Here is a 21,822-nt window from a genome sequence, read left to right on the forward strand (position 1 = left end):
TATTGGGTGGTTGTTCTGCACGCTTGGTAAACAAACTACAGCTAGTCCAAAATGCAGCAGCAAGAGTTCTTACTAGAACCAGGAAGTATGACCATATTAGCCCGGTCCTGTCCACACTGCACTGGCTCCCTATCAAACATCCTATAGATTTTAAAATATTGCTTATTACTTATAAAGCCCTCAATGGTTTAACACCTCAGTATTTGAATGAGCTCCTTTTACATTATACTCCTCTACGTCCGCTATACGTTCTCAAAACTCAGGCAATTTGATAATACCTAGAATATCAAAATCAACTGCGGGCGGCAGATCCTTTTCCTATTTGGCGCCTAAACTCTGGAATAACCTACCTAACATTGTTCGGGAGGCAGACACACTCTTGCAGTTTAAATCTAGATTAAAGACCCATCTCTTTAACCTGGCTTACACATAACATACTAATATGCTTTTAATATCCAAATCCGTTAAAGGATTTTTAGGCTGCATTAATTAGGTAAACTGGAACCGGAACACTTCACATAACACCGTACTTTCTACATCATTAGAAGAATGGCATCAACGCTAATATTTGTCTGTTTCTCTCTTGTTCCGAGGTCACCGTAGCCACCAGATCCAGTCTGTGTCCAGATCAGAGGGTCACTGCAGTCGCCCGGATCCAGTACGAATCCAGACCAGATGGTGGATCAGCACCTAGAAAGGACCTCTACTGCCCTGAAAGACAGCGGAGACCAGGACAACTAGAGCCCAGATACAGATCCCCTGTAAAGACCTTGTCTCAGAGGAGCACCAGGACAAGACCACAGGAAACAGATGATTCTTCTGCACAATCTGACTTTGCTGCAGCCTGGAATTGAACTACTGGTTTCGTCTGGTCAGAGGAGAACTGACCCCAACTGAGCCTGGTTTCTCCCAAGGTTTTTTCTCCATTCTGTCACCGATGGAGTTTCGGTTCCTTGCCGCTGTCACCTCTGGCTTGCTTAGTTGGGGTCACTTCATCTACAGCGATATCGTTGACTTGATTGCAAATAAATGCACAGACACTATTTAAACTGAACAGAGATGACATCACTGAATTCAATGATGAACTGTCTTTAACTATCATTCTGCATTATTGACACACTGTTTTCCTAATGAATGTTGTTCAGTGCTTTGACGCAATGTATTTTGTTTAAAGCACTATATAAATAAAGGTGACTTGACTGGGCTTCTATAAATTTGGGACTAGATTAAATTCCATTCCATTCCTTCCATCGGGGTTAATACAGGTCATTTTCAGATTATTATGTTTTTTGCATCATAGTTTTTTGGTGTGGTTTATGTGTAGTTTGAAATAAAGAATTTCTTCCCGGATACACTCTTAAAAATAAAGGTGCTTAAAGAACCTTCTTCCATCACACAGAAGCTTTTGTGAAACAGATGTTAAAGGTTCTTTATGGAACCATTTAGACACAAAAGGATCTTCTATGGCATCGTGAAGCACCTGAAGAGTGTAAAATAACATTAAACTGATTTTGTTATCACATTGACTCATTAATCTGAAGTTGCTGATCAGATACATCTCATTTTTTAGTTTAAAAATGTACAACCATTTAATAAAACAACAATCCTTGGTTCCAACCGGACACAGACTGTGAGGATCAGTTTCATGTGAACGGATGTGATTGTGTGGAACAGAAGCAGCACAATTAAAGGTTGATTATGGTATTATCCCTCATCTGTGTCAATTAATGCGCTCGACTGTCACCGTTCTGTAGAAACCTTTTCCCATCGTTCACACAGAAAGTTTCCACAGCTGTTTTCCGGCGGCATTAACTGCTGTCATCCAGAAACAACAGCAGCACAGCGCTGTCAATTATATTTGATTGACTGAGTAAAGCAGCACACAAATAAGCCAAACAATGGACACAAAAATCTATAGACGACTCTCCTCCTGTCAAATCAAGCGCTCGTCTGCTCCATTTTCATGCTGCACAACAGCCTTAAACACACAGTCTCTCTCTCTCTCTCTGTCTCTCTGTGTCTCTCTCTCATCCGGCTCCAATTAAAGCTGCTGTTTCGGAGCCGAGCGCCTGTAAACGAGCTCTGATTCATCAGCACACATCGGCTCCTGGAATACAATATTCTCCTTTCACGAGCATTAAACTGGGTTCAGAGTTCATGTCTTCAGGGAAACTCGCTCACGTTCAGATCGTTCTCATCTGCTGAACGCATTAAATGCGCACTAATGCATGTGTGAATAGTTGAGCAGGGTTTCTGTTTCATGCAAAAATGGCAAGACGTCTTGTTTTCTGATGAATGGATCAAAATGAAGTGAGTTTATGATTGAAACAAGAACAAATATCTGCCAATGAGCTTAAAATGTAATCCCCCTTTGGGAGATATCTGTTACTTCATTTTGTGAAATTTCTCAAAACAAGGCTTCAAATCCTAATTTTGCATCTCCTGTAAATTTCAATTAAGGATGGTTTTTTGTACTGGAAAACAAAGATGTGTTTTTTTTTAGCAATGCATGTAACATTTAATGCCAAAACTGTATGAATTAAAGACTTTCTGCTTTGATTTAAGACCTTCATTTTTCAGAAACGGTGTCGAACATTTTCTCGATTCGGTTTCTTCCCCCATCTGACGATTAGCTCAGTTGAAAACGTCTTTATTTTAATGGCCAAATGTCGTTACAAAGATTCGAATAATATAGTGTTTCTTGCATTCAAACATAATAGTTAAATTATAAATCCATACTTAAACCCAAAACAATACAGATGACATATAAAATGTATTAGAGTTTTGAAATCAATCAGAAACTGAAGGTGCAGCGCTGGATCCTTCGAGAGTCCTGTGCACCGAATCATTTAATGATTCGTTCGTTCGTTTGATTGTTCGTTCGTTTGCTGTACGGCTGTCACCCTCTGCTGGTTTTTGATTGTAGAGTCTGTACAGAATCACAGAACTGTGAAACTACTGTTTGAAAACGCAGATGTATGAGAGTGTGTTATTGTTGAAAAGATGGATGTCATCGAGCAGCTGCTGGATTTGAATCAGTTTCTAGTTTTAAACGGCGCTTGTCTTGCTTTTGCTCTTGGATTCGCTCTTCTTCCCGGCGTGTTTGGGGGTGTTGTTGTTGTTGCTGTTCTGGTTTCCGCTCAGGGTTTCCATTATGGAGCGAAACGTCCCAAACGCTCGTTTGCTGGGCTGGACTTTGGCGTCCGGCGCTGGTCCGTCCTTCCGCGGCGGCTCGTCAAACGTGACTCTCAGTTTGAGGTTCTGCGAGGTTTTCCTGCGGGAGGACGGAGACTTGAGTGCACTTTTGGGACTGGTGGTGAGCTTCTCTTCGGGTTTGGCTTCTGGGTCGCTGTGGTCTGATGACGGAGACGGGTTGCAAGCGTCCATGGATTTGGGAGTTCTGTGCGTCAAGGAGAACTTGTGTTTGTTTTCGTCAGGCTCTGCGATGGACAGCTGCGTGGGCCGCTCGGGTCGAGGCGGTTTGGACTCTTCTGCGTCTGATTCGCTGAGCGAACGCTGCATGATCTGCTTGAGACGCGCCAGCTTGAGTTCCCGCCTCTCGCCCGGCCCCAGCCGTCTCATTGGTCCGGCTCCAGGCCCCGCCCCTGACTCCGCCTCCCCGGTCAGACTGCGGTCTGAGTCCATGTGTCTCTGCTTCAGTGTCCACTGACCGTCATCAGGAGCCGCTTCGGCCGTCAGCATCATCTCAGGCCACGACTCCACGTGAGAGCTGAGGAGACACGGAGAAAAGGACTGAACATCCTTCTCTTACTCCGTGTGTGTGTCTTGTGTTCTAGTATAAATATCTCAACATTCTGGATTCAAGATGCATTTACTGTACAAGTAACATGATGCAGTGATCGGTGTCTTCCATCGTAATTTTTCTGGACTTATAGTGGTTTAACATTTTCTAAATTATGTCTAATCAATTGAATTCATAACAGTTTAACAATTTATTCAAATTCTAACAGTAATAGTACCTTATGAAATAATTTTGCCCAAACTCTGCATCTTCCGTTGGTATATTTCTGGAGTTTTATTGGTTTAAATACATTTTAGTAACTGAAATGATGACTAATTAACTGAATTCATAAAGGGTTAACATTTTAATTATTTACAATAATAGTGCCGTAAAAGCTGTGCTTTACTTTTCACTAATTCTGTGTTTTCTGTTGTAATTATTCTGGACTTTTATGGTTTAATTAAATTTAATAAAAAAAAAATTTATCAATATAACAATTTATTAACATTTTAAACAATAATAGTGCTTTATCGTGTTTTATTTTTATGGGGTTTGTATTTTTTTGGATTCAGCGTTTTACGATTTTATATAAACTTCTGATATAAAAATCTGAAAACTAACAATTTAATTAATCTTGTAAAATGTAATCAAATTAATTTGAAAGAACTCGTTGAATTTTAAAAACAAAAACATTAGTATTAAAAAACTTATTACAACTTTAAGTACATTCTCGCTGTCATAATTTCTTCAAGTTAAACCAGACTTTTATTTTGTCTGCTTCTTACAAAAGCCTTTGAGCTTCTGTGTGTTTTAATAAAATTGTATTATTATTACACTATACACATTTTTGTTGTTACTTAATACATTCTACTTTGTAAAAGTAATAATCCTGTCATAATTTCTTCAAGTTAAACCAAACTTTTATTTTGTCTCACTGTGGTGGAGATCTTTGAGTTTCTGTGTGTATCTGAGCACAGTATTCTTCAGTGAGAGTGTGGAGCCAAACTCATTATTCAGAGATTTGAGCAAGTGTGTGTGATGTCAGACCTGGGCTCGTGTGTCTGCAGCAGCAGATGAAGCTGGTTCTGTAGAGCGACTCGCGCCGTCGTCTGTCTGAGTCACACACACACACACACACACACACACACACACACACACACACACACACGCTCGGGTCACTCAGAGCTCATGCATGTAACCGTCTGCAGTCGTGATACAGAAGACTGGGGTAGACCAATATATAAAGCATTATAACTTTACTTAATTCTAAGTTTCTAAGGGTTGAGTTGGTTTAATGAAGGAGTTCAAATATCCCTGGTTATGGTTTATATTAACCTAATTCACCTGAGGCACAAAAAGTTAAACATTCAAGATCTAATGTCCTCTAGACAAGAATCATGTCCCATGAGCACAGAAGCAGTCATCAGTGTCACAGACGTATATTTGTAGAAATAGACAACAATATACTGTATGAGTCACAATTAAACTTTTCTCTTCTATGACAAAAATCATTAGGATATTAAGTAAAGATCATGTTTCATGAAGATATTTAGTAAATCTCCTACTGTAAATATATCAAAACTTCATTTTTGATTAGTAATATTCATTGCTAAGAACTTCATTTGCACAACTTTAAAGATGATTTTCTCAATATTTAGATTTTTTTACTCCCTCAGATTCCAGATTTTCAAATATTGTCCTTCTTTAAACAGTTTAAACATTCAGCTTTCAGATGATGCATAGATCTCAATTTGACAAAATTGACCCTTGAGTCTTGTTTTCTAATGTGTATGTGCTGTAGCTGAATGAAGGCTCTTACTCGTGCAGCTGTTTGGTCAGTTTGACCACCTGCGAGGCCAGAGACATGCAGGTCTCCACCACCACCAGGTACCTGGAGCAGGTGCTGTGACCCTGCCGCTCGGCACTCTGGGACGCCCGCTCGCCCTGCTGGTTCTGCACAGTCACGTTCGATCCGTACTCCACCAGAGTCTGCAACACACACACACACACACACACACACACACACACACACACACACACACACACACACACACACACACGTGAGAAGACTTTTCACAAAACTGTGACTTCTGTGTGCTACTGACAACAGTCTATTGACATTTGAATGCTACAGTTTGTAACTGTGACTGCAATATTAAAGTTTATGTTCTTTCAAGTAGAAATGAATGGATTGAAAAGTGTAGCGGGACGGACCCTTGATGATACGACCAACAGAACTGAACCAAGCTGAAAAACACCAGCATCAGCTCATTTACATATCAGCAGCTACTTAAATATGCAGCACCATGATGAGCTGAGCCAATCATGTCAGAGCTCATTTACATACAAGACTTGAATTACTAACAGCGTGTTCAAAAGTTGTCAACACTAGATCACTTTTTTTTTTTTTTTTTTACACAAATATGACAAAACGTGTATTTGTTTATAACTCCATAACTCTAATTAAAAATTAATGAACACTTACCCAATGGCAGTCATATTATATATATATATATATACACGTCTGCTTTTTTTTTTTGAAGTTTCTGAAGTCTGCATTTATTTGATCAAAACTACAGATATTTTTGTACAAATATTATTACCATTTAAAATGATGGCTTTCTATTTTAATTATATTTTCAAACATAATTTAATACTGTGATCAAAGCTGTGTTTTATATTAATTCTACACATGAACTGTAATATGATGATGTATTATTATAAATGTTGAAAACAGTTGTGAAACTTTTCTTAGGATTCTTTGATGAATAAAAAGTTTAAAAGAGTAATATTTCAGTTTTTACTGTTTTTCTATAAATACAATAAAAAACTAATAAATGCAGCTTAGGTTGATGTGTGTTGTGTGGTCAGTGTTTTTCTTTCTGTCTGTGAGAGAACAGAACAGCCCTGCGTCCCTCAGCAGAGAAACAGGAAATGGGAGGAGAGCTGCTTCCTGTCTCTCTCTCTCTCAGACCTGAACGCAGCTGAGGTGTCCGAACTGAGCCGCCACATGCACCGCCGTGTTCCCGTTCTGATCCGCCTCGTCCAGAGAGATGCCCTGCTCCTGCATGTACTGCAGCAGCCACAGCAGAACACGCTCCTGCAACACACACGTGATCGATGAGTGTGTGTGTGAGAGTGTGTGTGTGTGTGTGTGTGTGTGATGCTCACCTGTCCGTGTCTCGCGGCGTAGTGGATGAGGCTGGGATGCTCACGAGTGCAGCTGAGCTCGGCGATGGCTTCGGTTTCACTCACCATCCAGCGCACACACTCCAGATGACCGTTCTGCACACACACACACACACACACACACCTTAAATAATTATATTTGTACAGTGAATTCATCCTAATTCAAAGATATTTTTAGATATTTATTCTAGAACACAAGACACAAACACTCAGAGAATCATTTCTTGCAGTGTTGCTACTGAATCAATCCACTAACAGGCTTTTTTGTCAGATTATGGTTACTGTATTTTTCGGACTATATGTCGGACCTGAGTATAAGTCGCATCAGTCCAAAACTACGTCATGACGAGGAAAAAAACATTTATAAGTCGCATTTATTTAGAACCAAGAACCAAGTGTTCACATTACCGTCTCCAGCCGCTAGAGGGCGCTCTGTGTTCAGTGTAGACTACAGCAGCACTGAGCAGCACAGAGCGCCCTCTGGTGGCTGGAGACGGAAATGTTTTCCATTGGTTCATTTCTCTCAGTTCATGACAAATTAATTTTGATAAATAAGTCGCACCTGACTATAAGTCGCAGGACCAGCCAAACTATGAAAAAAAGTGCGACTTATAGTCCGGAAAATACAGTATATGTTTTTTTCGCATGTTATTTTTCTTTATAAAGCAGTTGTCTATATTTAGTAGATTGTTTGTAAGACACAAAAGAGTGTCGATCAGTTCAACACACACAATGAAATTGTACACAGATAAAAAAAAAAAAAAAAATCACCTGGGTGGTATCGGATCAATATCGGTATCGGCCGATACTCAGTATTTTTGGGATGGGATTGGATCTGATAAAGTGTTATCGAGTGTGTCCTAGTGTCCTGCGGGGTGTGTGTGTGTGCGTGTGTGTGTCTGTGTGCGTGAGTGTGTACGTGCGTGTGTGTGTGTGTAGGTGTGTGTGTGTGTGCGTCAGTGTGTGTGTGTGTGTGTGTGTGTGTGTACCCTGACGGCGAGGCCGGCGGGCGTCAGCTGCTGTGTGTTCCTCTCGGTCAGACAGTCTTCTCCCATCAGTGAGGTCAGGTGCTGCAGACAGTCGGTGTGACCCTGAGCCGCAGACACGTGCAGCAGGTTGTTCTCGTCCTCGTCTCGGATCCGCTCCAGGTTCTCCGCTGCCAAGTGAGGCTACAGACACAATCATCAACATGTTCTTCATATTTACACACGTGTGTCCCTGCAGCACAGAAGCAGTCATCAGTCAGCACAGGTGTGTATTATTGGAGCTGCTCTCACCAGCAGAGAGATCTGTCCTTCTCTCACGATGTTCAGGATGTTCTGCGTCTTCTTGATTTCCTCGTCGGCTTCTCCAAGTGTTCTCCAGGGCTTGTCCTGTCTCGGGCCGTTGGGCGGCTGAAGAGGGAAGGCGCTCGGGCCGCCGTCGTCTTTATCGGACAGAAGCGTGTCTGGCTGTGATCCGTGAGCGCTCTGAGCCCTGAGCCGGTCCTGATCCGCTGGCTTGGGCTTCCTGAGGTCGGGCTTCAGCGCTTTAGAGGCGCTCGTCTTCTCAGACTTGATGTAGGGCACGTCCAGGATCTCGTCCATGTCCAGGTCGTAGTGCTCCAGCTCTCCCAACAGCAGCAGGCCTCGGCTCTTGCTGGCGTCGGCGCTCTTGGCCTCGCTCTCCGGATCCGACTCCTGCGGCTGGTGTTTGAGCGGAGACACGCGCTTGACCGGCCGAAACTTACTGTAGACATCAGCGATGCCCGTGGGTTTGATCCCCGCTGCACCAGACGCCGCGCCGCGGGCCCAGCTGATGGACGGAGCTGAAACAGCCATCGACAACATCCTCAACACTGATGTAATGTGCCTTTTTACAGCACACACTGGTTCTACGCCAATTATTAAATCAATAATTACATTTTGAAATAAAAACAAACAACCCAAATAAAACACTGACAAAAAAATTATATATATATTTTTTAAAATGTTGAAAAAAAATTTAATAACACTAAAAAATTATTTAAATGAAAATGGATTGTTACTAGGCAGCTTAACAGCAATGAATAAAAATACAAGTGAATCAATGATTCTTTAAATTGAAATTAAGTTGAATTACGTTTAAATTAATAAAAATAAAAAAAATAAACCAAGATTAAATACTCACTAAAATTAAATAAAAAAGTAACATTTAAATAAATTGTTTTAAAATATCAATAAAACAAATAAAATAAAATAAAAATGTATTAACTCAACTATAAAAAAAGCGGAAATAAATATTAAAATAAAAATAGATTGATACTAACCAGCTTTAAAAAAAAAAAAAAAAAACATAAAAAAAAAAAAACACTTGCTAAAATAAAATAAAAAAGTAACATTTAAATACAGTTTTAAAATATCAATAAAATTAAAATTATATAATTTAAACAAATATTAAAAGCGAAAGTAAACCTAAATAAAAAAAGACTGTTACTAGGCAGATTAACAGCAATAAATAAGAATGCAAAAGAATCAATGATTCTATAAATGCATACTTATAATCTAATATACACTTCAAGCTGTTTAACTAGAGCAGAGTTGATAAAAAGGTAATAATTAACTCATAAAAATGAAAAATACTTTTTTTAAACTCCAAAAATCCAAACAATACACTTACACAAAATAACAAAAATAAAAAACATTCTTTAAATATGTTTAAAAAAAGAAAAAGACACCAAAAACAGCAGCAAAAAGAACAGAATCAATGAAGCAAACTTCATTAAATATGACACAAACAATCATTATTCAGATCCACTCAGTTGCTAAAAGTGCAAAATCATATATTTTTAAATTAAAGTTTGTTTGAAGCAGATCTACAGAAGACAATCGTGTCATAACTCAGCTCAAGCAGCTCTAGTGTAGTTATGAATCTGATAATAGCGTGAGCTCGTACCCTGTCTGTCGTCGACCGCTGCATCGTGTCTCCGGCACAGCTCAGGAATGCTCTTGGACGAGTACTGAGACAGAAGACATGCGAAGGGTTAAAGAGCGTCACACACATTACCCATGAGCCCCCAGTGTGTGTGTTATCAAGCTGAAGGACTGATGGGAAGTGATGCTGTTCCTGGAGCTCAATAAACATCCCACCAACTCAACAAACCTTCAATTAAACGCGAGACTAAACAACACACAACACTCCATCCCAATGGAATCAAAAATAATAAAAAAATACCATAAACACAAAATAAGAATCTTCATTTGTAGTTGATAAATTATTTAAAAATAAAAACTAACTAAATAAAATATTTACATTGATAATTTGTTTTTTTTATTAAATTGAAACCAATATTTTAAAATAAAAATAAAGCATTTTAATAAATATTAAACTGTTTGTGTGGCTATTTATTAATGGTGAGAAAATATATATCAGATTTTCACTAATAAAACAAAAAATCTATTAATTAAGGTAGAAATAAATCACAACATTTATAAATAATATAAAATATTTTATTTGTTTAATTGCATGTCATCTGACCATTAACTGATATCAGAGAATAGTTCGTTAAATGTTGCATTTAAGCTAGTTTAAAATAATAATAAAAAAAGATACAAATACATACAAAAATTAATTAAATTAACTGAAATCTAACCCTAAAAATTACAAATTTTAATAAAGGATTTTAAAATAACAGCAAACAAAATAAAAAGTGATTTAATCATTCCTTTAAAAAATGCTTACTTAAAATTAAAGCATAAAAATGTTAAAACATCATTTATTAAAATATAACAATCTTAAGGGAGCTTTGAGTGAACATTTGAGCCTAAAGTAGTTGATCTGATGAAGAATCTGATAAAGTCATAAACTCACAGGTAAATCATCAGTGAAGTCAATCTCATCCAGATCCAGGTATTCAGGAACGTCCATCTCTAGTCAGCATTCTGAGACACACACACACACACACACACACACACACACACACACACACACACACTCCATCATTACAGGCTCAAACATCATCTACTGTACAGTACTACCCTCGTGTGACGTCACTCGGAGTGAATCAGAGACACAAAGAAGTGGGCGGGGCTTGATCTCCTCCGTCAGCACGGGATTGGACGGTGGGCGTGGCTATCAGAGCTGAATGGTGAGTTTAATCTAACTGTATAACGGAATATCTAATTAACCCCTGGTCCACATTCACCAGCAGATGATGACACGAGGGGACAATAAAGTCGTTTCAGAGTTATTTACACTCTGATGAAAAACCATGAAACATTTTTTGTGCAGAATAAATGATGAATCTGTCAATAAGAGAAGAATCATGAAGAAACGAGTCACTGATGCTCATGATTCGCATCAAACACAATGAATCGAGAACTGAGCGCGAAAAACAGGACTGATGGATATTCATGAGATGATGATGATGATGATGATGATGAAGGTGCATCCTCTGTCAGTGTGTGTACAGTGTCTCTGAGTGTGTGTGTTTATCTCTGTCTGTGTCTATTGTTTCTAGCTTTAGCTTTAGCTTTAGCATCCCTCAGATGTTTTCTCTCTCTCTCTCTCTCTCTCTCTCTCTCCGTGTTTCTCCGGTCTCCCGCCGGTGTGTCGGTGTCTCGTGTCCCGTGTGTGTGTGTTGTACCTCGTTCCCGCTCCGCTGATTGTCTGTCGGTGTTTCTGATGATTATTAGCGGATCATCTGAAGAATGTGTCGCGAGCGCGCGCCTCCTTCTGCCTCCTCAGCGCGCGCGGCCCCGTCACACACGCGCACGCGCAGATACACACACAGACCAGCAGAGGGCGACACACACACACACAGAGAGAGAGAGAGAGAGAGAGAGAGAGAGAGAGAGAGAGCCTACACAGGTTCATATTCACGCCTCTGGTCTTTTTTTACTAAATATAAATAACTTTTAACCTCATTTTAATTCAAATTGAGATTATTTTATAAATTATAATTTTAACTTAATTTTAACAAATGTAAAATGGTTCAGGTCATTTGAGGAGAGCATAAATCTAAGTGGAAGCCACACAAGGATCAGATTCCATGAAAAAGGCTTGTTGCTGAAATGTTGGTTAAATATGAAATCTTTAAGTGAGAGAAAACATTTACCTTTACTGAGTAGTGACAGTGTTAGTGACAGCCAAGTATGGTGACCAGTACTCCTGCTCTGTATTAAACCCATCTAAAGTGCACACACACACACACACACACACACACACACACACACATACACTCTAGCTCTCTTACTCACACACACACACACACTCTTTCTCTATCACTCTCACTAACACACACAGACACACACTCTGTTACATTCCTCTTCATTTAAATAATAAGAACATGTGAAAATTAAGAAAACATATTCTCATCTGTTTATTGAAGTTTGTCTCCTAATCTACAGTGACTCCTAATATCACTAGCTCTTTAAGAGGCTGAAAATATAAATATGTCTAAACATAAATCTGAAAAAGCCTCTTAGTAAGCATTCTTTTTTTTCTTTTTTTCTTTTGCACACGTCATTAAAACTAAATCTAACTATTTGTAGAAACATTACGATTAACATAGATATAAAGTTGCAACCACAGACTCTTAAAAAAAGAAAACAAGACAAAAACACTACATCTACGACTGGATGGAGTTTGCTCATTATTTTACACTAATTAAGATAAAATGACCCAGCTAACAGAGAAAGTTCTCAGAATGTTTTTTAAAAGTTACAGAAATGTTAGGACAGATCATTCTTAAAATAACCTTCAGTAACTTTTTTTAGTAAAGTGTTTGAATAAGCAAGAAAAAAAACATTCTTTAAAAAAAATGGGTGATTTTGATGATGAAAGAACATTCAAATGTAACATTCTCAAACTGTTTTTAAAGTGTTAGAATGGAACGTTTCACCAATGTTCACAAAACTGAGACGAAGCGCTCTTTTGAATGATTAAAAACACTCTGAAATAATTCATAATTTGAATTGAAAGGGAATGTTGGGAAAACATGTGTTTGTTAGCTGGGTCGATGCATCTGTTCAGATGGGTTCCTGTCATAATTCTGCACAGTAAACACAGCCGGTCTGTGATCGTGGTGATGTTCACTGCTCCTGGGTTCTCTCGAGTCCTAGTGTCTGTGAAGAGAAGGATTGCAGGATTGACACACGAGCTGGTTTCTTTCAGGTAAGATGAAGAAAGCGTGTCACTTACGGCGTCACGCTGCAGCCGGATGCGTGCGCAGCGTTTCCGGTGTAGTCAATGTCACAGCGAACTACATTATTACTGAAGTCTGACTCTGGCACCTGGAAGCCTGGGTTCGCTGTAATCTGAAATAAAGCACATCAGACCCTTGAGAAGATCCTCAGAGCACCAGCAGCTCGTGTGGAGACTCTCTGACCTTCAGCGTGTAGCGTCCCGGCTGGACGTCTGTGATATCGATCCACTGACAGTCGATGTCTGCGCTGTAGGTGTCGTAACATCCAGGACTCAAACCCTGCGATCAGTGATGGGGAGTGTGTTACATGTGATGGAGGTCATGCGATTTACTTACAACATGTGTCTCTGCAGCACAGAAGCAGTCATCAGTAGCACAGACGTATATTTGTAGAAATACACAACAATACATTGTATGAGTCACAATTATACATTCTCTTCTATGACAAAAATCATTAGGATATTAAGATAAGATCATGTTCCGTGAAGATATTTTCACACAGATACTGATTTTAGAGATTTCTTTTATAAATCTAAAAAAAGATACACCATTGATTCAGATGCAGAATAGGACACAAGGTTTGAAATGATTAACAGTTGAAAACATTAGAAATTTAAAAAAGTGATCAAATGTTACATTACTTTTGAAAGTAACTGAAATAGTTACACTACTTGTTACATTTTAGACAGGGTAACTTGTAATCTGTAACCTGTTACATTTCTGAAGTAACGAGTAACTAGTGATGGAGAAAATCACACACACATGTTCTCAGTGGTGTGTGCTGCTGGAGGACGAGGGTGAGAGTGTTGTGAGTGTGTCAGTGTGAGTGTGAGAGTGTGTGAGTCTGAGTGTGTGAGAGAGAGTGTGTCAGCGTGAGTGAGAGTGTGTGTTTGTGTGAGAGTGTGTTTGTGAGAGTGTGTGAGTGAGTGTGAATGTGTGTGTTTGTGTGTGAGTCTGAGTGTGTGAATGTGTGAGTGTGTGTGTGTATTTGTGAGAGTGTGTGAGTTTGAGTGTTAGTGTGTGAGAGTGTGAGTGTGAAGGTGTGAGTGTGTGTTTGTGAGAGTGTGTGAGTGAGTGTGAATGTGTGAGAGTGTGCGTGTGTGTTTGTGTGAGTCTGAGTGTGTGAGAGTGTTTGAGTGAGTATGAATGTGTGAGGCTGTGTGTGTGTGTGTGTGTGTTTGTGTGAGTTTGAGTGTTAGTGTGTGAGAGAGTGTGTGAGTATGAAGGTGTGAGAGTGTGTGTTTGTGAGAGTGTGTTTGAGAGTGTGTCAGTGTGAGAGTGTGTGTTTGTGAGAGTTTGAGAGTGTGTCAGTGTGAGAGTGTGTGTTTGTGAGAGTGTGTGAGTTTGAGAGTGTGTGTGTTTGTGAGAGTGTGTGAGTTTGAGAGTGTGTGTGTTTGTGAGAGTGTGAGTTTGAGAGTGTGAGTGTGTTTGTGAGAGTGTGTGAGTTTGAGAGAGTGAGTGTGTGTGTGTGTGTCTGAGTGTGAGTGTGTGTTTGTGAGAGTGTGTTTGTGAGTGTGTGAGTTTGAGTGTGTGAGTGTGAGAGTGTGAGTGAGAGAGTGTGTTTGTGAGAGTGTGAGAGTGAGTGTGTGTGAGTGTGAGATTGAGAGTGTGAGAGTGTGTGTTTCTGAGAGTGTGTGAGTTTGAGTGTTAGTGTGTGAGAGAGTGTGAGTGTGAAGGTGAGAGTGTGTGAGTGTTAGAGTGTGTGTTTGTGAGAGTGTGTGAGTGTGTGTTTGTAAGAGTGTGAGTTTGAGAGTGTGAGTGTGTGTTTTGTGAGAGTGTGAGTTTAAGAGAGTGTGTGTGTGTGTGTGTGTGTGTGTGGTGTGTCTGAGTGTGAGTGTGTGTGTTTGTGAGAGTGTGTGAGTGTGTGTTTGTGAGTATGTGAGTTTGAGAGTGTGAGTGTATTTGAGTGAGTGAGAATGAGAGTGTAAGTGTGAGTGTGTGTTTGTGAGAGTGTGAGTGAGAGAGAGTGAGAGTGTGTGAGTGTGAATGTGAGTTTGAGAGTGTGTGAGTGTGAGAGTGTGAGTGTGTGTTTGTGAGTATGTGAGCGTGAGAGTGTGTGTGTGAGAGTGAGAGAGTGTGAGAGTGAGAGTGTGTGAGTGTGAATGTGTGAGTGTGAGAGTGTGTGAGTGAGTGTGAGTGTGTGTTTGTGAGTGTGTGAGTTTAAGAGTGTGTCAGTGTGAGAGTGTGTGAGTGTGTGTTTGTGAGAGTGTGTGAGTTTGAGATTGTGTCAGTGTGAGAGTGTGTGAGTTTGAGAGTGTGAGAGTTTGAGAGTGTGAGTGTGAGCGTGAGAGTGTGAGAGTGAGAGTGTGTGAGTGTGAATGTGTGAGTGTGAGTGTGTGTATTTGAGAGTGTGTCAGTGTGAGTGTGTGAGTGTTTGTGAGAGTGTGTAAGTGTGAGAGTGTGTGAGTGTGAGAGTGTGTGAGTTTGAGATTGTGTCAGTGTGAGAGTGTGTGTGTGAGTGTGTGTTTGTGAGAGTGTGAGAGTGTGTCAGTGTGAGAGTGTGTGAGTGTGTGTTTGTGAGAGTGTGTGAGTTTGAGATTGTGTCAGTGTGAGAGTGTGTGAGTTTGAGAGTGTGAGAGTGTTTGAGTGTGAGAGTGTGTGTTTGTGAGTATGTGAGTTTGAGAGTGTGAGTGTGAGCGTGAGAGTGTGTGAGTGTGTTTGTGAGAGTGTGAGTGTGTGAGTGAGAGAGTGTGAGAGTGAGAGTGTGTGAGTGTGAATGTGTGAGTGTGAGTGTGTGTATTTGAGAGTGTGTCAGTGTGAGTGTGTGAGTGTTTGTGAGAGTGTGTAAGTGTGAGAGTGTGTGAGTGTGAGAGTGTGTGAGTTTGAGATTGTGTCAGTGTGAGAGTGTGTGTTTGTGTGAGTGTGTGTTTGTGAGAGTGTGTGAGTGTGAGAGAGTGTGAGTGTGTGTTTGTGAGAGTGTGAGTCTGAGTGTGTGAGAGTGTTTGAGTGAGTATGAATGTGTGAGGCTGTGTGTGTGTGTGTGTTTGTGTGAGTTTGAGTGTTAGTGTGTGAGAGAGTGTGTGAGTATGAAGGTGTGAGAGTGTGTGTTTGTGAGAGTGTGTTTGAGAGTGTGTCAGTGTGAGAGTGTGTGTTTGTGAGAGTTTGAGAGTGTGTCAGTGTGAGAGTGTGTGTTTGTGAGAGTGTGTGAGTTTGAGAGTGTGTGTATTTGTGAGAGTGTGTGAGTTTGAGAGTGTGTGTGTTTGTGAGAGTGTGAGTTTGAGAGTGTGAGTGTGTTTGTGAGAGTGTGTGAGTTTGAGAGAGTGAGTGTGTGTGTGTGTGTCTGAGTGTGAGTGTGTGTTTGTGAGAGTGTGTTTGTGAGTGTGTGAGTTTGAGTGTGTGAGTGTGAGAGTGTGAGTGAGAGAGTGTGTTTGTGAGAGTGTGAGAGTGAGTGTGAGATTGAGAGTGTGTGAGTGTGAGTGTGTGTTTCTGAGAGTGTGTGAGTTTGAGTGTTAGTGTGTGAGAGAGTGTGTGAGTGTGAAGGTGAGAGTGTGTGAGTGTTAGAGTGTGTGTCTGTGAGAGTGTGTGAGTGTGTGTTTGTAAGAGTGTGAGTTTGAGAGTGTGAGTGTGTGTTTGTGAGAGTGTGCGTTTAAGAGAGTGTGTGTGTGTGTGTGTGTCTGAGTGTGAGTGTGTGTGTTTGTGAGAGTGTGTGAGTGTGAGAGTGTGTGTTTGTGAGTATGTGAGAATGAGAGTGTAAGTGTGAGTGTGTTTGTGAGAGTGTGAGTGAGAGAGTGTGAGAGTGAGAGTGTGTGAGTGTGAATGTGTGAGTTTGAGAGTGTGTGAGTGTGAGAGTGTGAGTGTGTTTGTGAGTATGTGAGTGTGAGCGTGAGAGTGTGTGTGTGAGAGTGAGAGAGTGTGAGAGTGAGAGTGTGTGAGTGTGAATGTGTGAGTGTGAGAGTGTGTGAGTGAGAGTGTGAGTGTGTGTTTGTGAGTGTGTGAGTTTAAGAGTGTGTCAGTGTGAGAGTGTGTGTTTGTGAGTGTGTGAGTTTGAGATTGTGTCAGTGTGAGAGTGTGTGAGTTTGAGAGTGTGAGAGTTTGAGAGTGTGAGTGTGAGCGTGAGAGTGAGAGAGTGTGAGAGTGAGAGTGTGTGAGTGTGAATGTGTGAGTGTGAGTGTGTGTATTTGAGAGTGTGTCAGTGTGAGTGTGTGAGTGTTTGTGAGAGTGTGTAAGTGTGAGAGTGTGTGAGTGTGAGAGTGTGTGAGTTTGAGATTGTGTCAGTGTGAGAGTGTGTGTTTGTGTGAGTGTGTGTGTGAGTGTGTGTTTGTGAGAGTGTGAGAGTGTGTCAGTGTGAGAGTGTGTGAGTGTGTGTTTGTGAGAGTGTGTGAGTTTGAGATTGTGTCAGTGTGAGAGTGTGTGAGTTTGAGAGTGTGAGAGTGTTTGAGTGTGAGAGAGTGTGTTTGTGAGTATGTGAGTTTGAGAGTGTGAGTGTGAGCGTGAGAGTGTGTGAGTGTGTTTGTGAGAGTGTGAGTGTGTGAGTGTGAGAGTGAGAGTGTGTGAGTGTGAATGTGTGAGTGTGAGTGTGTGTATTTGAGAGTGTGTCAGTGTGAGTGTGTGAGTGTTTGTGAGAGTGTGTAAGTGTGAGAGTGTGTGAGTGTGAGAGTGTGTGAGTTTGAGATTGTGTCAGTGTGAGAGTGTGTGTTTGTGTGAGTGTGTGTGTGAGTGTGTGTTTGTGAGAGTGTGTGAGTGTGAGAGTGTGTGAGTGTGAGAGAGTGTGAGTGTGTGTTTGTGAGAGTGTGTGAGTGTGTGTTTGTGAGAGTGTGTGAGTGTGTGAGTGTGAGAGTGTGAGAGTGTGTGAAGCACTGTATCTCTGTGTAATCACGCACCTGTGTGTGAGACGTGCATGCGAAGCGGCGGTAGTATCCGGGGTCACAGGACGTGTCCTCCAGACAGAAGCTGGCTTTATGACCCTCTGCGACGCGCTGCTGTGTGCTGGAGTCCAGCAGGTCGTAATGACAGAACTCATTCATGCTGTGATAGTGACTGAGCACAACACAACATCATCAGCACACACACACACACGCCGACTTTCACACTCCCTGCAAACCATCATCACATTCACTGCAAAACAATCATTCTCTTAGTGTTACAAGAAAAAACATCTGCCAGTGGGGTAAAAAAAATGATCTTGTTTACCCTTTGAATTAAGATTTTTTTTTCTTGCCCCATTGGCAGATATTTTTGATTGTTTCAAGGAAAAACTAACAACATTTAGATTATTATTATAATTTTTTTTAGAAAACAAGACTTAATATCTTAAATCATGTTACTTGTACATTAAATGCATCTTGATTCAAGAATGTTGAGATATTTATACTAGAACACCAGACACACACACACTGAGTAAGAGAACGATGTTTGAAGTGTGCTTCCACTGTAACCTGATGTTTGTTGTTTATTAACATATTTTATACAGTTTCTATCAAACCAAATGTATTATTTGTCTCTGCTTTATTTAATCAAAAAATACAGTAAAAATAGTTAAATATTAGAATTACATTATAGTAAGCAATCATTTTGCTGTGCAAAATTATATTTGTGTTTCTGATAGAAGTCTCTTTTTTAGCAAAAATACAGTAAAAAATGTGAAATATTATTCTTATGTATAACATCTGTTTTCTGTGTGAATCTGTGTTAAAGTGTAATTTATTTCTGTGATGCTCCGCTGTATTTCCAGCATCATTCCTCCAGTCTTCAGTGTCACATGATCTTCAGAAATCAGAATATTTTTTGCATCTTCGATGAATAATGCATGCATTTCTTTTTAAAACTCAAAATATTTCAAACATTTGACTTTGCATCACAATATAAATAATTAATCGTAAAAGCATCATCATCATTAGCAGTTACTCGTGACATGTATGTGTTTCTCCTCACTTGTGACAGCTGTGCCATTCCCAGGCGTATCTCGGTCTGCTGGGAAGAAAGTCTGCGGTTCCTTGGTTCTTCACGCGCTGCGGGAACCTCAGCAGAACCCTGGTGTCGTAATCTCGTGCGTTTGCAGCAGAACTGAGGAACACAGAGGAGATTCACAGGTTTCTGAAATCAGGGGACAGGCTCAGCAGAGAAACGTCTAATCAAGGAACAGTTCTGGCTCCTGGCTCTAAAGCTCCTGGTGCTGATTACAGGTTCTTCAGATCAGGTTCTTTACAGCACCAGAGCACTGATGCTTCTCTGAAGAACTGGAGCATTTCTCCTGTGACTTCAGGATGCAGTGAAGCTCTTGCTGCTTTAAGTTCCCACAACATTCACCTTCTTTCAATGATTATGCAAACAGTAGGACAAAACATGATTTTTATAATATTGTTCATATTTGATACATGTTCTTGAAAGGTTGCAGATGCGTGATCAGAAGGTGAGCAGCACCTGGCCAGACAGTTCTCCTCGGCCGCGCACCGGAGGCTGTACATGGGCACTCTCTGGACATACGTGGACACCTGGATCATGTAGGGGTCCACCACCAGATCCGGCAGACCTGTGCACATTCACCAGAGAGCAGCGATTCGGTGTTGGGAATTACAGAAACAAATCTAACTGTAATCAGTTACTGAGAACAGAAATGTGCAATTAACAAAACGTTACATCTGAATGATTTCACAAATGCACACATAGATTTAAATGATTTCTTTCATAAATCGCTTTGAAATATGAGATACTAATGTTTCCGGAGTTTAGGGACTGATTTGTTTCCTATTTTGGGCTTTTTATGTGCTTTTTTTTTAATTTAAGATGAACTGTTTTTTTTCCAAAATGTTGTTAGATGTTTCCTGAGCTCAAAGATTTCATTTCAAAGTTATTAAAATATCTCGAGGTTTTAACTCTGTATTTTAACCTCAAATCAATCTCAGAATCCGAATCCAGTTATTAGAATCGGTGCAGGTGTTCTCCTCACCGTTCTGGAAGTATCTGGTTCCGTGTCCGGGGTGTCTCGGTGTGCTCCTCGATCTGGGTCTGTACGAGTCGTAGTGGTTGTAGTATGGGTCATAGGGACTGTTCCTGACGGACTTGTAGGGGTCGTAGGGGTCATCGGACACCATCCCGTTACTGGAGCTCGTGCTGGTGTTCCGCCGGGCTGTGATCACGGTCACCGGGGCTCTTCGTCCCGGTGTCACGTGCTGAGACCCGGAGCTCACCGAGCGCCCCCTATTCACCAATCGCGGCCGCGCTCTCGATCCCGGGTGACGCTGAGAGAACACCGGCAGAACCCGAGCGGAAACACACAGAAACAGCAGAACGACACCGAACCCGGTCCGAGCCATAATCCTCGCAACCGGAGAGAAAACGCACCTCGAGCTCCTGGAGCGCACTTGAGGATGCGCTGAAGATGAGGAGGATGATGAAGATGAGGAGGAGCTTTACAGCTTCTGGATCCGTTTCAGAGTTACACAAGTGACATAAAACCGCGTGATACGTGACTCAGGACCACAAACCGGTCAGTGCTGTTTTTATTTTTTATTGAGATTTATACATCATCTGAGATCTGAATAAATGCGTTTTAGGTATTATTTGAAAATCTGGAATCTGAGGGAGCAAAAAAATCTAAATATTAAGAAAATCATCTTTTAAAATTGTTCAAATGAAGTTCTTAGCAATGCATATTAATCAAATGTGAAGATTTGATATATTTACGGTAGGAAGTTCAGTAAATATCTTCATGGAACATGATCTTTACTTAATATCCTAATGATTTTTGTCATAAAAGAGAAATGTATAATTGTGACTCATACAATGCTTCTGTGCTGCAGGGACACATATTTCATGCCTTCCTTCATAATTCAAGGAATTTCACCCAGTCAACTCACCTTAATTTATAGAGCGCTTTTAATAATATAGATTGTGTCAAAAGCAGTGATAAAATGGGAAAAAGAGTGTATAATGCAACAATTGCAACAATAATGCAAAAGTAGCCCAAAATGTGCTCATCCTCAGTTCATCAGAGATCAGGATGAGTTTGTTTCTTCATCAGGTTTGTAGAAATGTAGCACTGCATCAGTGTCTCATCAATGGATGCTCTGCAGTGAATGGGTGCCGTCAGAATGAGAGTCGGATTGGGACCTTCAGAGCGCTTATTACAAATCTTTTTTTTCTGATTCCTTTTTTATTTTATTTTTTATTAAACAGCAGAAAACCGAACCATAATAATGATAAAAAACTAAACAGAAAAAATTCCATCCCTCTCTCTCCCACTTCACTTCCTGTTTAAACACTGCCCTGTCAAATAAAGGCAAAAATGCTTACAATAAATATTTAAATAAATAATAAAATGTTCTGAAAATGTCCAATCAATATTTCGTAATAAAAAAAAATTGCAAGAAAAAAATGTGTAGCAGAAAACAATTTGTCCATAAGAGTCATTCGCCTCGTGCTCCATTTACAAAGTAGTATTTCTCTAAAATATTCTCTAACACTGAATCAGTGAATGGGTGATTGACACATGAAGTGCTGGAGCTGCTGTTTAAATGAAGTTGTGTAATTCTGGGTTTGGCTGCTGGATTCGAGGCTGATGTTCTTGAGGTGACAGAAGCTCTTGTCCTCAACAACACAGAAAGAAACACAACAGCAGCATGAAATTGGAGCGGTTTAGATTAACGTGCGTCCATCTGTGTGTTAAAGTGTGATGAGGCCGTGTGAGGATGACCTCTGCTCATTAAACTCAAATAAAACCCTCGTCTCACGTGGCCTCAGAGCTCATTTAACATCAGTTACACTCACATCAGCATCCACGTGTTTCCAC

The 21,822-nt window shown here is 40.5% G+C and overlaps 2 protein-coding genes across 3 annotated transcripts; both read right to left on the bottom strand.

Annotated features, from left to right (window-relative positions):
• Window positions 1–2,634: 2,634 nt before the first annotated feature.
• LOC113106901 (synphilin-1-like) lies at window positions 2,635–11,689 on the bottom strand. The gene is made up of 10 exons (XM_026268924.1): window positions 11,535–11,689; window positions 10,760–10,830; window positions 9,845–9,908; window positions 8,209–8,738; window positions 7,921–8,100; window positions 6,914–7,027; window positions 6,717–6,842; window positions 5,562–5,731; window positions 4,790–4,855; window positions 2,635–3,730 (listed from the first exon to the last, which is right to left on the bottom strand). The coding sequence occupies exons 2-10, from the start codon at window positions 10,814–10,816 to the stop codon at window positions 3,049–3,051; spliced, it is 1,989 nt and encodes a 662-aa protein (XP_026124709.1). The 5' UTR covers window positions 10,817–10,830; window positions 11,535–11,689; the 3' UTR covers window positions 2,635–3,048.
• A 550-nt stretch (window positions 11,690–12,239) lies between these two features.
• Window positions 12,240–20,455, bottom strand: LOC113106902 (protein-lysine 6-oxidase). Of its 2 annotated transcripts, XM_026268925.1 has the most exons (7): window positions 19,981–20,453; window positions 19,455–19,563; window positions 18,966–19,097; window positions 17,915–18,071; window positions 13,278–13,373; window positions 13,091–13,206; window positions 12,240–13,014 (listed from the first exon to the last, which is right to left on the bottom strand). In XM_026268925.1, exons 1-7 carry the CDS (start codon window positions 20,345–20,347, stop codon window positions 13,008–13,010), a joined length of 984 nt encoding a protein of 327 aa, XP_026124710.1. In that variant the 5' UTR covers window positions 20,348–20,453; the 3' UTR covers window positions 12,240–13,007. The 2 variants fall into 2 exon arrangements, with proteins under 2 accessions (XP_026124710.1, XP_026124711.1); XM_026268926.1 differs by lacking the exon at window positions 12,240–13,014 and having other exon boundaries at window positions 13,087–13,206; window positions 19,981–20,455.
• Between the last annotated feature and the right edge of the window lie 1,367 nt (window positions 20,456–21,822).

Source organism: Carassius auratus, chromosome 8 (assembly GCF_003368295.1).
Source record: "Carassius auratus strain Wakin chromosome 8, ASM336829v1, whole genome shotgun sequence".
Classification (NCBI taxonomy): Eukaryota; Metazoa; Chordata; class Actinopteri; order Cypriniformes; family Cyprinidae; genus Carassius; species Carassius auratus.

Excerpts from the sequence above, each read along its gene's own strand:
- LOC113106901 (XM_026268924.1), bottom strand. The coding sequence starts at position 10,816 with ATGGACGTTCCTGAATACCTGGATCTGGATGAGATTGACTTCACTGAT. Across the intron at positions 7,028-7,920 it reads CCGCCGGCCTCGCCGTCAGG|AACGGTCATCTGGAGTGTGT; the intron begins GTACACACACAC and ends GTGTGTGTGCAG. Across the intron at positions 3,731-4,789 it reads CTGCAGACACACGAGCCCAG|CTCTCACGTGGAGTCGTGGC; the intron begins GTCTGACATCAC and ends GTGTCTCCTCAG.
- LOC113106902 (XM_026268925.1), bottom strand. The coding sequence starts at position 20,347 with ATGGCTCGGACCGGGTTCGGTGTCGTTCTGCTGTTTCTGTGTGTTTCC. Across the intron at positions 13,374-17,914 it reads CATGCACGTCTCACACACAG|GGTTTGAGTCCTGGATGTTA; the intron begins GTGCGTGATTAC and ends CACTGATCGCAG. Across the intron at positions 13,207-13,277 it reads CGGGACGCTACACGCTGAAG|ATTACAGCGAACCCAGGCTT; the intron begins GTCAGAGAGTCT and ends GCTTTATTTCAG.